The sequence below is a fragment of the Pelecanus crispus genome, chromosome 7, assembly GCF_030463565.1.
Source record: "Pelecanus crispus isolate bPelCri1 chromosome 7, bPelCri1.pri, whole genome shotgun sequence".
Lineage (NCBI taxonomy): Eukaryota > Metazoa > Chordata > Aves > Pelecaniformes > Pelecanidae > Pelecanus > Pelecanus crispus.
Window position 1 is genome coordinate 38219624 of NC_134649.1, and position 14417 is coordinate 38234040.

The 14417-nt window shown below is 41.2% G+C and overlaps 1 protein-coding gene across 1 annotated transcript in view; it reads right to left on the bottom strand.

The window, feature by feature from the left end:
- Nucleotides 1-6061: 6061 nt before the first annotated feature.
- The window catches only part of KBTBD12 (kelch repeat and BTB domain containing 12), a 29575-nt gene continuing 21219 nt past the window's right edge, over nucleotides 6062-14417 (bottom strand). The window contains exon 5 of the mRNA XM_075714549.1: nucleotides 6062-6231. Coding sequence (XP_075570664.1) covers nucleotides 6062-6231 — 170 coding nt within the window. The remainder of the gene's footprint in view (nucleotides 6232-14417) is intronic.

The window sequence follows — 14417 nt, forward strand, 5'->3', positions numbered from 1 at the left end:
ATTTAAAAGGAATGAGTCAGGAATCTGTGTATGTGGGAAGTGGTTTCCTCTCACATTACTGTATGTATGTATGAAATACATTTCCTCTACTATGAAGTTGCTGAATGAGAAAATAAAGTAGTGCAGCTGACTGGCACTTTAGTGGCTGTACTTCGACCCTGATAATGAAAAGCCAGCAGCCTCAAGAGGCCAGTTTGGATAATGCATTTCATAGAAAAGCTGGTGAAGTCACTTGCATTCTTATAAAGAATGACTAGGAAAGGACAAAGTGGAGAAAAAATACCAATACTAAAACCTAATAAATTAGAGACCAGGTTCTTTAGTGAAACCTGGCCTGACTGAAACTGCAGGAGAAAACCTGGCTTTAAGACGTGAGTTATAATGCAATAATGAAGATGCCTCCCTCTGTGCTTCAGACAGTTTTTGTAGCAGCTAGTGTTCAGGAATCAGAGATAATGATAATGGCTTGTGCCTGCAATCATTACAGCTATGGCACACACAGTATGCAAGGCATTTAATGTCAAACTTAAAGCATCACACAGTGAGACAGTGGCAAGACTAAGTAGAATGCAGGTCACCTGCCTTCCAACCCCAGTCATAGCCAGAGGACCAGTGACGTTGCAGAGCAGGCAGGTTTTATTTGCAATGAGACTGAACCACAGAATTTGGGTTGGAGCTAGAACCTGCTCAAAGATGAGTGACCTCAAATCCAGAGAGCTGGTATGGTCTTCCTTCTGTGCTTCAAAGCTGATTTGTTGCTGGAGTGATAGGCTTCTGAGAAGACCCCGAGTGGCTTGCTCCCATCTTCTGGGGAACTGAAGGGGAAAAGGAGTTTAAGGGCTCGTCAGACAAGTAGGCTGAAGCAGAAATGGGGTTACAGGAAGAGAAACAACAGACTTGCACAAAGCTTTCAAGAAGACTCAGCTTCTGAGGAGAGCGCTTCAGCCAGCAAAAAATTGGAGAAGGAAGGAGACATAGGCAAGGACTAAAAGATTTCCCCAGTTGTTCCTTAGCTCAGCAAGGAATTTAAGGTTCTTTTTGACTTGAAGTCTGGAATAGTTCCATATATTTAAAGACCAGCACTTTTTTTGAAGTACTTTGATGAACTATGCAGAAGGCAGAGTTGCCAGGTATGTGTTAAAAAAGGGATCTTACTGCTGTCAGTAAAAAACTTCTAAAAATAATGTTATACATATGTATATAAAACACATAGGAGTATATGGAACACTGGAATGCATTTTCATTTGAAGGTAATTTCTTATGGCGAGGCAGGCCAGCCTGTCAGGAGCCACAGCTCAGCACCATGCTGGTTCTCTCTGCTCTGGCAGCACAAACACGTAGCCCCAGTGTGGCCTCCACTGTGGCTGCAATCATAGGTTATTAGTAAATCATTCCATCAGACACCCAGGCAGGGCAGTAAACACAGAGGCGACATTCACCAAGAAAAGAAGGGAAGTATACTTCCACGTACATTCTATGTATATTTTAGCCATTTTCCAATATTTCCTTTGCTTTCAACCTCTATACGTCAAACGCTAGTAAATTGCAAATGCACTAGTTCCAGCTGAGCACAACTGGGGGTGAAATAGCTTTTCTTTGAAGCTGAAGCTAGAGTCCACTTGAAAAGCTGTAGTGAGCACCACAGAAATTTGCAAAAGAGTAACTGAAATTCTGACCTGGTGATTCAAAGCATTGTGATTCATGAAACAAATTTTCAGAGGAGCTACATAATCCATTAGGAGAGCAGCCTGTGAAAGAGACCATGACTGTAGCTAAGATAGCAATCACTAGGTAAACACCTTATTAAAAGAATGTTATGGTCTTCCAGATCAGCAGAAAAACAATATAGATCTTCATGAATATATTTTAACATTAAAAAAATACATATATTATTCTAGCACTTGTTTTCATTGCTTTTCAGGTGATCAAAGATGTCATTACACATTTCAAGTAAAGTAGAGGAAAAATATAAGATGAAGATCCAGGGCCAAAACCTTTTACATCTGAACCCTCCCTAGGAAGAGATGGGGAGGATCATTCCGCCCCACCTTGGCTCCGCTGCATGTTGTAACATTCTGGGAGCAGCTCTCATCTCTGTTGCCAGTCTCTCGGTTTTGATGCTCCCTCCGCCTCTTACCTGGAGCATATTTGGGACTGCTGGTAGAGGAGCTGACGGCTCTGTGTACACCAAGGCAATTCTCTGTTGGCAAATCAAGGCTTCCTGAATGGCACAATGCGGCTGGAACACAATACAGAAACTGCCCCATAAATTTCAGTATTGCACACATGCAAATGTGTGTGTGTGCTGGGCACGGGCAGGGACTGAGCCACAGGCAGTGACAGCAGTGCTGTGTGAGGGTGGGTAATCAGATGCCTGATGGTTTACATATGTGGGCAGTTCCAATGACCACATGTATGAAAACAGAGGAGAGAGATCTACAGGGACCCTTATGAAATCAGTTTTACAGGGACAATTTCAAAATAAAACATTAGCTGGGGATAAAAATGGAGAGCTTCAATTAGCTTTTTATAGCATTTCATTTTTTGCTTTACTCCCTTTGTGCCATGTGACCTCTCCAATGTTTTTCTTCATATTTGGCAACTAGTGATGTACTTCAGCATTGCAAGTGAAACTGAAGTGTATGCCTTTGCTTAATAATCCCCCCATTCATTTAAATAGTAGGTAGCTTGCCAGCGCTGCTTTGTTTGCATTTTAGAATTATGGATGATGTCAAGACAGCCTTGATTAAACGCTCAGCTAACTACTGCTCAGACGGAAAGGGGCTGAGGTAAACTATTTCAGTGAAATCACAAGCTTGGAGAATACATATTCTGTAATATTTTTTTGCATCAAGATTTGTAATAGGAGAAATTAAGACTCTTAAGGACTTTCCCAGCAATGTGAGACTATCCATGGACATATCAGACATGCAATATTCATATGCTCTCAGAATGATTTTGTCTGAGATCTATACCTCTCAATAAGCGTGCTTTCTGCTTCTTCCTTCCTTCCTCAGTCAAGCTTTCATTTACAAGTATTGGTTTAGAAATTGTAGTCACCCCAAGGGCAAACCATGAACTACAGGGGGCCCACACAGAATTAAGAAGTTAGTGCCCTCATTCTAGATATTTAATCCAGAAGAAAACAATTCCCTGCTTGATACATAGTGCTAGACATTCAGACTTGGGCAGAAACTGAGAGACACGGACACCCAAGAGTCCCCGCTAACAGTCAGACCCTGTGGGCAGCAGGAAGCGCAATGCTCGGTGCACGCGAGGGCAGGTCACTTGCCAGTGGCACATGAAGAAAAGCCTGTTAACTGCCCACTACAGCTAGCTTATTGCAAGGCCAGTATATAAAACATATGCAATTACTCTCTTCGGTTATCAAGGCAGAACTCAGAGTACATACTTTCCTTCCATCCAGCTCATTGCATATCAGTCTAAAAAGCAAAACATATGACGTGGAAAAGAAAAGGCCAACTCACTACTGAAATAAAAGTTTAATAGAAGAATCTCAGCTGTGTTCCACATATATGTTCAAATATGACTAATTAAAGCCTGCAAAAGTCTCCCTTCTCCCCTTGAAATATTTCAAGTAGACTGTCTTTCAGAGAGCAAAATCCAGTAGACTAACTCAGGCTTTAAACTGCAGGGGGATTTGAATTGTCAGGAATAGACCACAGAGCAGAGATCGGAGACAAAAAAACCCTTTAAAACATTCTTCCTTAAAACAAAAAAGGCGAAAGAAGCAAAATCAGTAGATACAGTTGCAGAATTTGGAGTTTCACAAGGAAACACTTAAGCGATGCTCAAGAACATTGTTTCCAGCTGCCTTGAGAGCTCTTTAGAGAAATTAGAACAAGATTACCTTTACTCTGCAGTAACAACAAAAGTTAAAAAAAGTGTTTCCAGTATTGGCTGGTTAATTGGAAGCACTTTCTACTGATTTTGTTTAAAAATACATTAAGGCAGAGTTTGCCTCCTTGATCTTATACCTACAACTGCGTTTAGTGACCAGAGTGGTTAAGATTCTTGGAACTGGTCACTGATTTGTACCACTGAAGTTCATGCTTGTCACAACTTTGTTCTAGACAGATGATGACCTACATATGAACAATGGAAAGAAAAAAGAATGACTGGATGATACAGAAATGATACAAACACAAGAGTATGTGTTTAGGCTGTGACACTCATTCTGCCTGGGAAACATAAAGGGAGACAAGAGATTAGCTGTAAGGCTCCCAGATTTACTCCTTTTCTACATGTTTTCCTTAGTTTCCCCCCTACCAAATCCCTTATTGTCTGAGCAGTCCTCTGTGTCCTACTATAGTTATCAGGTAGACTCCAGTGACCTTCCAGCTAATAGTTTTTATATGACAGTTTAATATTCCCACTGGGTATTTTAGAGAATAGTTCATGAATCAGAAAAGTCACAATTGGGAAAGGGCTTTTGGGTCATCCACTCCATCCCTCTCTGCCATAAGCATTGCAGGCAAAAAAAAAAAAAAAAAACCCAACAAAAAACCAAACAAATCACAAACCAAAAAAAAAACCCCAGCTGGTATTTTTGCAGCCTAAAACGTGATTGAAAAAGAGAATGGAGAATGGCAATGCTCTGAAGTGCAACTCCTGTAAGTAACTATGGACAAACTACCTGATGGATTCCCTCATTTCCTTCCAGCTTTGTTGCTGCTTTTGTAGTCTTCAAAAGCAACTTCTTGCTGACAATGATCATTCTTGTACTATATCATGGTTTATTCTTAGTGTTTGCCTCTGACATTCACTCTGCATTGCAGCATACTATCATTTGCAATTTCGGCCCAAGAGCACAACTGAGAGTTCCAGTTCTCTTGTCCATACTGCCCGGGCAGCAATGCTACACTACAAGGTAGGCACCAGAGAACTGATGAATAGTTATTGGTAATTCAAATGTGATAGCAGTACTGGTAGCAATTTTCTCTCTAACCTACTGTCTTCAAGCCCTATAAAGGCTAACACTGCCCTAAGAAACACTGTTTGAAATATTCCTCTTCCCTGTGATTATAGCCAATTCCATTGGTAGAGAATTTAGCTTATGCTACTTCATTAAAGCTACTTCTATAAAAACAGCTACTGTTACATAAACATTTATTGTTTAGCACATCTATCCTTTCCCTGTAGCTGCAGAGCTGATATGCAGATAATACTGGTCTCATTTACTAATTTTTAGTTTGCATCCCCTTCACCTCTCAAAGGAAGAGTATTTTCTAACTGAGATTTAAGGTTCTGGTCACACCAGACCTTGTAACAGGTAAGATCTATGTGAAAATTTAGGATTCTTCTTGTCTTTGGTACAGACTACCTACTAACCCTGCTGGAAGACTTGCTTGTGACTTGTTGGCAAAAACTATTTTTCTACTAGCACAGGCTCAGCTCTGTTGGCAAAGACAGGATCTCTTGACTGTCCTGTCTGTGAGTTAGGTAATGTTTGCAGTAGCTGGTGTACTTGGCTAATGAACCTTGGCTAATGTTTTTTTTGTTTAAAACAAAGGGTCTTCTCTGTTTTCCCTCTGCTCCTGCATCAGTCAAGTACAGTCCGGCCCTTTGGTACAGCTGCACTGGTTTTCATCAGTTGACTATATATTTCTTAGCCTCCTCGGTAGCTTAGTAGAACCAGGTGGGATGAACAGCAAAGGAGGGATTTCCCTGGCTACAGCTTTCCTTCATATGTCATGCTCTGCTGTGAAACGAGCTCTGGGCTGCCACAATGCCTGTGAGGCAAAGGGTCCCAGAAGCCCTGGCTGCACCCAGCACTGGAGCTTGCACAGCCAGATGGAAGACGAAGACGAAGACACAAAGCCTGGGCAACCTCAACTTTCAATCACAGAAGTCCAGAGTACCAGTACCAGCAAATTAAGCATCATCTGAGAAGCGCAGCTCAAAGGCAATTCTGTCCTTAAACATGTGTTGCCAGCTCCTCTCCGTGGGACTCGGCTCTCATCCAGAGCCAATGCAGCATTTGTCTCTCCAAATTCTTCAATTTCTGCAGAATCTGGAAGCACTGAGAGTCACTGAACTTCTATTGGTCCACTAAATCTGGGGGAGGAGGGATAAGATCCCGCGGGTTCAGCCTAGCAACAAGGCAAACATCATAGCTGTCGTGCATGAGGACGTTGATGGCCACCACGTTCCACTGGTTCTCCCACGTATCAAGCTCGAGGATCTCTTTGGTGATAACTTCATGACGAGCTGAAAAACAGAAGCAACAAAAGCAGGCATCAGGAGTCAAGTCAAACAGCATCAAAGAGGTTTGTGCAGTTATTATTATGGCCCTTCTGTAAGGTGGCAATGAAAAGGTAATTTTTGTGGTACTAACAGCTACGCTGTTTGAAGAGTATGCGAGTTGTCAACATATAGCAAAAGAAATAGTGCAGATGGAGATCTGCACAGTGTATTCAGTCCTCACGCTCTGGGCTCCAGGTGCAGCTGCAGGGACAAAAGCATGAAGTGCTCCATCTTGGTACAAGTATGCAGGTGGCATTTCATTGTGCAATCAATTGTCAAATGCTCATCTTTTAGAGACAGAGTATTGCCTGTTGTTAATGAGTATGCCGACATGCAGTATATTGTCTTTTCTTTGCCCCAGCTAAAATGCAGCTCTCGGGCTCCTGGAAGCACTCCAATACGATGCCTTTTCTTGGGTGCGAAGTCTGAACATCCTGTGATTTGGGGAGAAATAAAGACAGAAAGAAACCTCCAGGGCTTTAAATGTACTTTAGCTGTTCTGAAGTGCTGAGGAATTTGTCGTGAACGGTCAGAAGAATGCCATTAAATCACAGCCAGTCTCAAGACAAGAAGTTTTTTTACTGAAACTAACAAAAAATAATGAAAGAATTGCGGCAGACAACCATAGTCAACCAGCAGTGCTATATTAAACTTCTTGTAAGAACGCAAAACCTTTCTTTGCTAACAAAAGTCCTGAACACTCCAGCAATTGTTACTCAAAACCAAGTACTCTCCTAAAAATAAAAAGTGTCTTTCATTTCTGCTCAGTTTTTCTTTTCATCTTAAAGTTGCTTCCTCGCAGAAGGTAACCTTAGTCTAAACTTTTCTTACTTTGAGCTGAGGACATGCACGTGCTTTGCAGTCAGCTTCTGGACAGAGTATTTCTGGATAGATGTATTTAAAGCCAGGTCCCAGAGATTTCCAAGCACACTTTACAGGTACCAGAATAAGAACCATCATAGCAAGAAACATTGAATACTCCACACTTTTTTTATTTATTTTTTTTTTTAGTTTTATTGAGTCTTAAAAGACTGGTGACAGGCTAAACTTTACAGGGTCCAGACTGAGGTTCTCATTCAGCTATGCCTTCTAGAAAGCTATTCTTTTTTTAAAAAAAAAACTCAAACAACAACAACCCTATCCTTCACATCTTTCAACTACATCTCATTGTTTGGATACTGCCCTTCTGTGGAACCAACAGCAAAGGATTGAAGAAGGGGAAAAGTGTGAAATACAGAAGAGCATCCAGAGGCATATGTTGTTTCTCGTGTTGGAAACACAGACCACATACTCCTCCAGAGGACAGCAACCCTGAGGGCTTAGTACCCCCAAGACAGTGCTGTTGTGGTTTAGGTTCCATGCAAAATTGGTGTTGATATTATGATGACATAGCGTCATGGGATTTAACATACTCCTAGAGCTCCTCTGCAAGTAGCTTTGGGACATAGGGAGGTCGGATGGAAACAAGACTTCTTCCCCTCCCAGGATCGGTTTCCTTAATGAGCTGTTTTGGACAGTTCTGTTTACTGCAGGTCCTGCATATGCATGGGAGTTGCGGATGTCACAGCTTTATGGAAATTTCTGCACATTTTTGTCATGTTTATCTAAGGAAACCACTCACCAACCATTCACCATCCCTGCCCCCTCTCTCACCTGATAAAGGAGTGCAGCACAGTGTTTCTTTCCCACAGTCCACAGCTAGTACTCATTTTACCCTCAGTTGTGTCACAATTAATTGTGGCATAAATTTTGTTGGTCCAAACCCAGACCCTCTGGGACTTTCATAGATATCTAGGAGCTTGCTTGAGTAAAATTTGGGTAAGATTTCAGGATTTAGCCTCATCTGAATAGTCCATTCCTTTCTGCTATTTACAGAAAGTGAAACAATAGTCATGACGGTTTGCTTATTGAACCTGGATATTAAAGGAGAAGAATAATAATACACAGGAAATATGCATCCATCCAAGAGAGAATACAGCAAACTGCTAAAAAACCCAGTTGCATGTGAAGAGAGAAGGCATGACTGGAAAACTGCAAACAAATAACATGTACCAGTACCAGCAAAGAGCTCATTTCTGTACGACCCTGCGAGAGTGAACAGGTTTTTCCTAAGCGGCAAATACGGAGACACAAACAGACCTAGGCTGTGACATGGGAGGCTCCAGTCCCTGTATTTATTATTAGATCATCTCCTTTATGCAATAAATTTTCATGCCTGGATTTTCTTTGGCATGGATGATGGCAAAAATGAGACAATCAGAGGAAAAAAGAAACAAACACCAGGACTGAAACATTCTATGGGTGATTGCAACACTTCAGGGGGAAAAAAAATCATCATAATTAAAATATCAAAGGCAGATTCAGCAACCCTTCCTTACAAGCATTGCTGTGGTTTTTTGTGACCCCTGTGACTCACAACCTTTAATGTCCCTTGTTCCCCTTTTCTGTGGGATGCTGTAACTGGGTTTGTTCCACTCTACAAATTCTGCTTTCCAGCACATGGAGTGTTAGTTAACTCTTAACCCTTGGGAGATAAAAACAGTATGTTGTTGGAGTAAGGGAAGCAATCATTTCTCCAGTCTTATCTTGTTTAATATGAAAGGAAGCAGCACCCTTTGGATGAGAAAGTTCATGTGAGGAAAAGCACTGCTCAAAATACAGTCATACAGAAAAAAAGATCACATTTGCCTGTTATTTTTAAAAGGGAAATGAGTTAAAAGAGCTCAATTCTTTAGCCCTTTTTTTTTTTTTTTCCCTTGGTTAGGACAACAGAAAAGAGAATAGCACCGTTGATTCCAGGCTGTAATGTTGAATTTGGGCTTTAATACCAATAAACAGTTTTAATCCTGAAGCTGCAAATAATTCCAGATTCTGCCTCATTGGTTCACCTTATTTAATGCAATATTTTTTTAAAAGCAATATCTTAGCAGACAATTTTGCTTATAGGAGAATAATGTGACATCTACAAAAAGAAATTGGCTGTATTACACAGATTACCTGCTTAAAAAGCCACCCCACAGAACTCCCTGTCATACATAGCATTATTCTGCATCACTTACCAGACAACCACCTTACCTAATGAAAGGATTTCACTCCTTTCCAAATGCTTTCATTCTTTTCTAGAAAATGAGGCAATATTTTTCTGCACATTCTTGTTTAACCATGAGAAGTTTTAAGAAACTTTCTTTACACTATGTTTTTCTGCATAGGAGTTAAACCACTTTATATTAGAATTATTCAGGTAGTGCAAACCTAACCCTAATACAGATCCTTTTCAAGCAGTAAAACAGTGTTTATAGCAGTATGGTTTATTCTTATTCAGGAAAGGAAAAGGCTAAGCCAGCATAGGGAACATTAATTCCAGCATAAATTTATCCCCGTGAGAAACTGTGGTATGTTAAAAGAAAGTTAGAGCTCTTTTGGTATAAGTATGCCTTTTTGATGTACAAGTGCAGACTGAAGGCTAACACTGAACCTACAAACCCATCTTTTCCCAGTGAAAGAACTTGAGTTATACCTGAAAATATTTAATTGATAAATGCTAAAATCAGATTTCATGTATGCAAATATAGTAGTCTGGAAAAAAAATGAATCTAATCTTTAAATTCTCTTATATTCTGGTCTGTAAACAAAACACTTTCTGACAATTTTTCATGTGAGATTTTTCTCTGAATATGCAGAAAAAAACAACAAAAATATTAATTTTCAGTGAGGGCCTGCACTCCATATACACAATCTTGTTTTCTCTTTAAAATGTTTATTTTCAAATATGAGTCACTCCCCAAATATGGCCAGACTTCATTTCATGCTGTAAGTTTTCTCATGTCATTTGAATCAGGAATGACCATAAATCAGGATGAACCATTCTCGAAAAAAAACCCGGTATGACTGCAGGCAACATAAATATTTGATCTGCTTTTTCTTGTTTGTTCCTCCCCCCAAACTGCATTCCATTTGTGATTTGGAGGTTGGGGGGAGGAACAACTTGCTGTGTGAATGTAGTATATATTACCACTTTTGGTCTTTTTTGACCTTGCTTTCTATTTCCTATTTGGAACTGAACATTCAGATACAATTATTAGGTTTGGGGTTTGGAGGGTTAGAGGGATGCAGATGTAGAAGAATTAAGCAACATGCTTAACAGGTAGAAAATCTATAGGTCATCCAGGACTATTAACCATGCAGCTATTTTGTTTTTAAGCCAATACGAATAAATTCACTCTACTATAGCCTGTTTAGTGTCCAGAGCATTGAACTCAAAAAAATTCGTGCTGAACTTTAGTCCACTGGAGTTAAATATATGGCAAGTTTGCTGAAATGTGGTCAATATTTCACTATTTCTTATGGAAGCCCATTGACATCATCTGGTATATTTACTTCCATTTTATGAATGAGGAAAGAGAGTTACGGAGGTAGCGAGAGCATGTGCCAAGTCATGAGTTGCGGTGCTTCTGCATCAGTGCAGGGCAGAGGTATCCAAAGTAGTTTTGGACAAGCTCACATACCTACTAGCTGCAGCACAGCTCCGTTGGCACACTGTTACATGGCCAGCAGTACCTAAGCAGGTTTATCCAGAGCAGGGGCAGGTACCTCAGCACAGAACCGCATTGTGTAGTGCGGGGTGGTCTCAGTGTCTCATCTGTCCTTGCCCATGAGCTCCGTGCCCTGGGACATCTTCACACAGGCTACTTGCCTGATCTCCTGCTGACGCCAGTTCTCAGGCTGTCACAGCACCTTTTCCTTTCTGGTTTGCAGTTTCCTAATGTGCTCTATCTTCTTTCGCCGTGGATCAGTTTATAAAAAAAGACACCAAACCTGTAGTGGTTAAACTGTTAACTCTCTGCTCTGCTCTTTCCATGGAAAAAAGCACTGGAACATGACAAGGTTCTTGCCAGTTCCCCAACAGTCCCCCAAATGTTTACTTGGGTGTTTCTTTCACTGGCTTCCCCAGTTCTTGTCACCTAACAGCCACCCCAGAGCTGCCCTGAAACAGTTCAGCCTCCACTGCTGGTTGGTACCTGGTTTTGCATGCCATTATCTGTACCAGAGAATGATTTTAAACATATGGGACTAGCCTCTGCTACTTAGCTTCCTCGCCACTAATAGCTGCTTTCATAATTACATGATGGCAGAGTTAGGTAACTTGGGAATTCACGTTTGTGTTGCAATGGGATAAAAGTGCATTTAGATCATAACCACCAGATGTCCTGGCTCCTCATTTGCAGTAGGAAAAAGAATAAGTTCATCAAGTCTGTGGCCTTCAATCCCATTTGCGTATGTGAGCTGCCCCCTAACTCTACCAGCCTTGCTAGCATAACACAGCGAACACCCCATGTGGGGTCAAGTACATCCATCATCTATGCCTGTGGGCAGAAGCAGGCAGAGAATACACAGGAGAGGGAACTTGGCTTGGCTGTTTAACATGCTGGCCAGCCTTCGTGATGTCAAGTATCAAAGCAGCGCATCCCACCAGACACAGCGAAAGCTGGGAGGCAGGTTGGGGCTTGAATTTACAACTGTGGCAGCTTACTGTTTTCAGAGCACCTGCATGGAGTAAGGTAAGATATTCACTCTCATAGACAGGACCTCTATCCTCTTGCTCTGCTCTGTAATTCTTCAGGACCATAGTTTCATGATCCACCCAGTCACTCACAAATCAATATATATTAAAATTTTTATATATATATATATATATATATATATAAAGAATGTGATGGTCTACAGGAAGGAACTTCTAATTCAGTTACTTCAACTGTGTTTCTTGGGATTGATCCAGCTATTTCAGCTTTTAAAATCTTTCCAGATTTTGCCTGTTGTTCATAGGCAAGGCCTCGTTCAGACATAATCTTACAAGCACTGGTCCTGCCTGCGCTGCAGGTGATAGCAGGTTCCCAGATAACAGTGGCAGCAGGATCGGTGCTCTTGAAGTCAAGGCACCATTCATGTGAGTAAAAGCTGCAAGATCAGAATAAGAATTACTGGTCTCAGACCATCCTAAGATGCTGTTTCTAAATGCCTTACAATGGGTTAATGCATTATTAATAGAGGATGTAAAGCATGTTTAGACTGTATGCATGACAGGCAGTTATGAACACAATAGAAGATGTCATACATGGCTACAAGCCATGTTTCTAAACAACCTATTGACCTCTTCAGCAATTAATTAAAATGCATTAAAATATCTATTAATCATTCATTAACCCTTTATAAGCTATAAATGAGTCTTAGTAAGAAGCATGACTGAATTACTAATACTATGCTGTCAGCTATTGAGTCAAATTTAGATCTGAAATGAGCAGGTGCTGCTCTCCAGCAGTTCCCGTGACCTGTATTGGCCTTATTTACGGTAGCGTGTTTCTAGCTAATGAGCGGGGGGCAAATGGGCAGCCCTCCCTGGGAAGGCAGCAAGCTGAGGAGGTCTCTCCCACACGCTGGTTCCCAACAGCAGCCTAGCAGCTCATGCCGGTGCTGGGGAGAATTAGGCAAAAGGTCAAGTATCATTTTTCGGGGGGGACTCAGCACGCAGGCTGGAGAGTTGTGGCAGTGGCTGTGGTGCGGCGGGTGACTGCAAGCAGATTTCTATGCTGAGCGAAGCACAGGGACCCTGAATCCCTTTCATTGGTGGGAATATTTATTCAAATGGTAACAACTGTGGGCAGGAGAACTTTAATTATTCATCGCTGCCCAGTAAATTCTAACAGAGGGAAACAAACAGTGCTGCAGATAGGCAGCCCGGGGTTTGCCCCTCTGCTTTATTTAGCTGGGAACATGGGAAGGTGCTGGAGAAACAGGTTTTGTTCCAATCCCTCAACCCCCAAACTTCACAAGTGCAGTATTTACTGTGCCAGACTTCTTAATATGTCTAAATTTAATTTGATTCCAGTAATGTTCCATAACCACTATAATAAAAAACAAGCACTAGAATGATTCTCCATTTAAATCACATAATGGAGGAGACTAGGGGGAACAGCCTTTATGGGAGATTAGTCAAAATAAATAACTATTAAGCTAGTCCACTGTCAGGAGAGGATGGCGTGGAGATACAAACTCATTAGCTCAGCTGGAATACAGTAATTACTACACGGTTCTGCACTGCCGCAAGCAGCGCCACTTCTATTCCGATGTATGGATTGCAGTTTATGTAAATGAGGAAGAAGAGGCCAGAAAATGAATCTAGGGTAAGTACATATTTTTTTTTTTTTTTAGAATTGGAATTACACAGCTAGTAGGACTCGGTGTCACTATCACCTATCTTGACTAACAGTTGCAAACACAAATTTGAGACTCTTGCATTTCAAGTTCATAGGTATTTCTTCCTTTTCCCCTTCCTCTGACTGTAACACCACTTAAGTGAAAAATTAATTTCTACTTGGTATCAGTAAGTAAATAACAGAACTGGGTTGAGCAGCTCTGGTCCCACACATGATGCCAAACATATTACAGAATTTTTCAACATATATAGTAGGGAAGCAGTACGTGTATCTTCTCTGCTATAAACTGCATTGGAGATGGCAAAAGTGCTAGTTCAGAGAAAGACAGTTCCACATCAAGTGTGCTGTTAGCTGATGAAATCATAAGGCTTTTTTAAGTGGTATGTGCTGCTAATAGCAGACCTGTTAAACAATATTTGCATTGAGGTGTTGTCTCTTTACTTTGCACATCAGCTGATGTCACATGGGTATACAGTAAAGACGGCATGCTAATTAAAATCATAAAGTTAAAAAAATCAATTCTGGATTTGAATTTATTAGTTCAAATCTGTGAGACGGGCAGTTGGACCAACATCTATAATCTGAAATTAAGGCTACAACCCCCAGTCCCCGGAAACGGGCTATGAGAGCTGTATTTGTGCAGCAACAATGCAAAGTCAACAAACAAGTGCCTCTGCAAGCTGGCAGTGACAGCAGATGACACAGTCCTAGCAAACAGGTGCACACCCTTGCCTTCATTATTTTCACCAGAAAAAAACATTTATAATACTCAGAAGCAGTCAGAAAGAAAGGGAACCCAATCTGACAGGCATTTTATAAGCGTGTAATGCTGCATACCTGAAGAGCTGCTTACCACTTCCTTCGGTGAGGCACGCTAATGAGGCTGCTCCTGCCATGCACGGCTAACGTTAATAGCTGTCAGCCTGTGCAGGTGGCAGG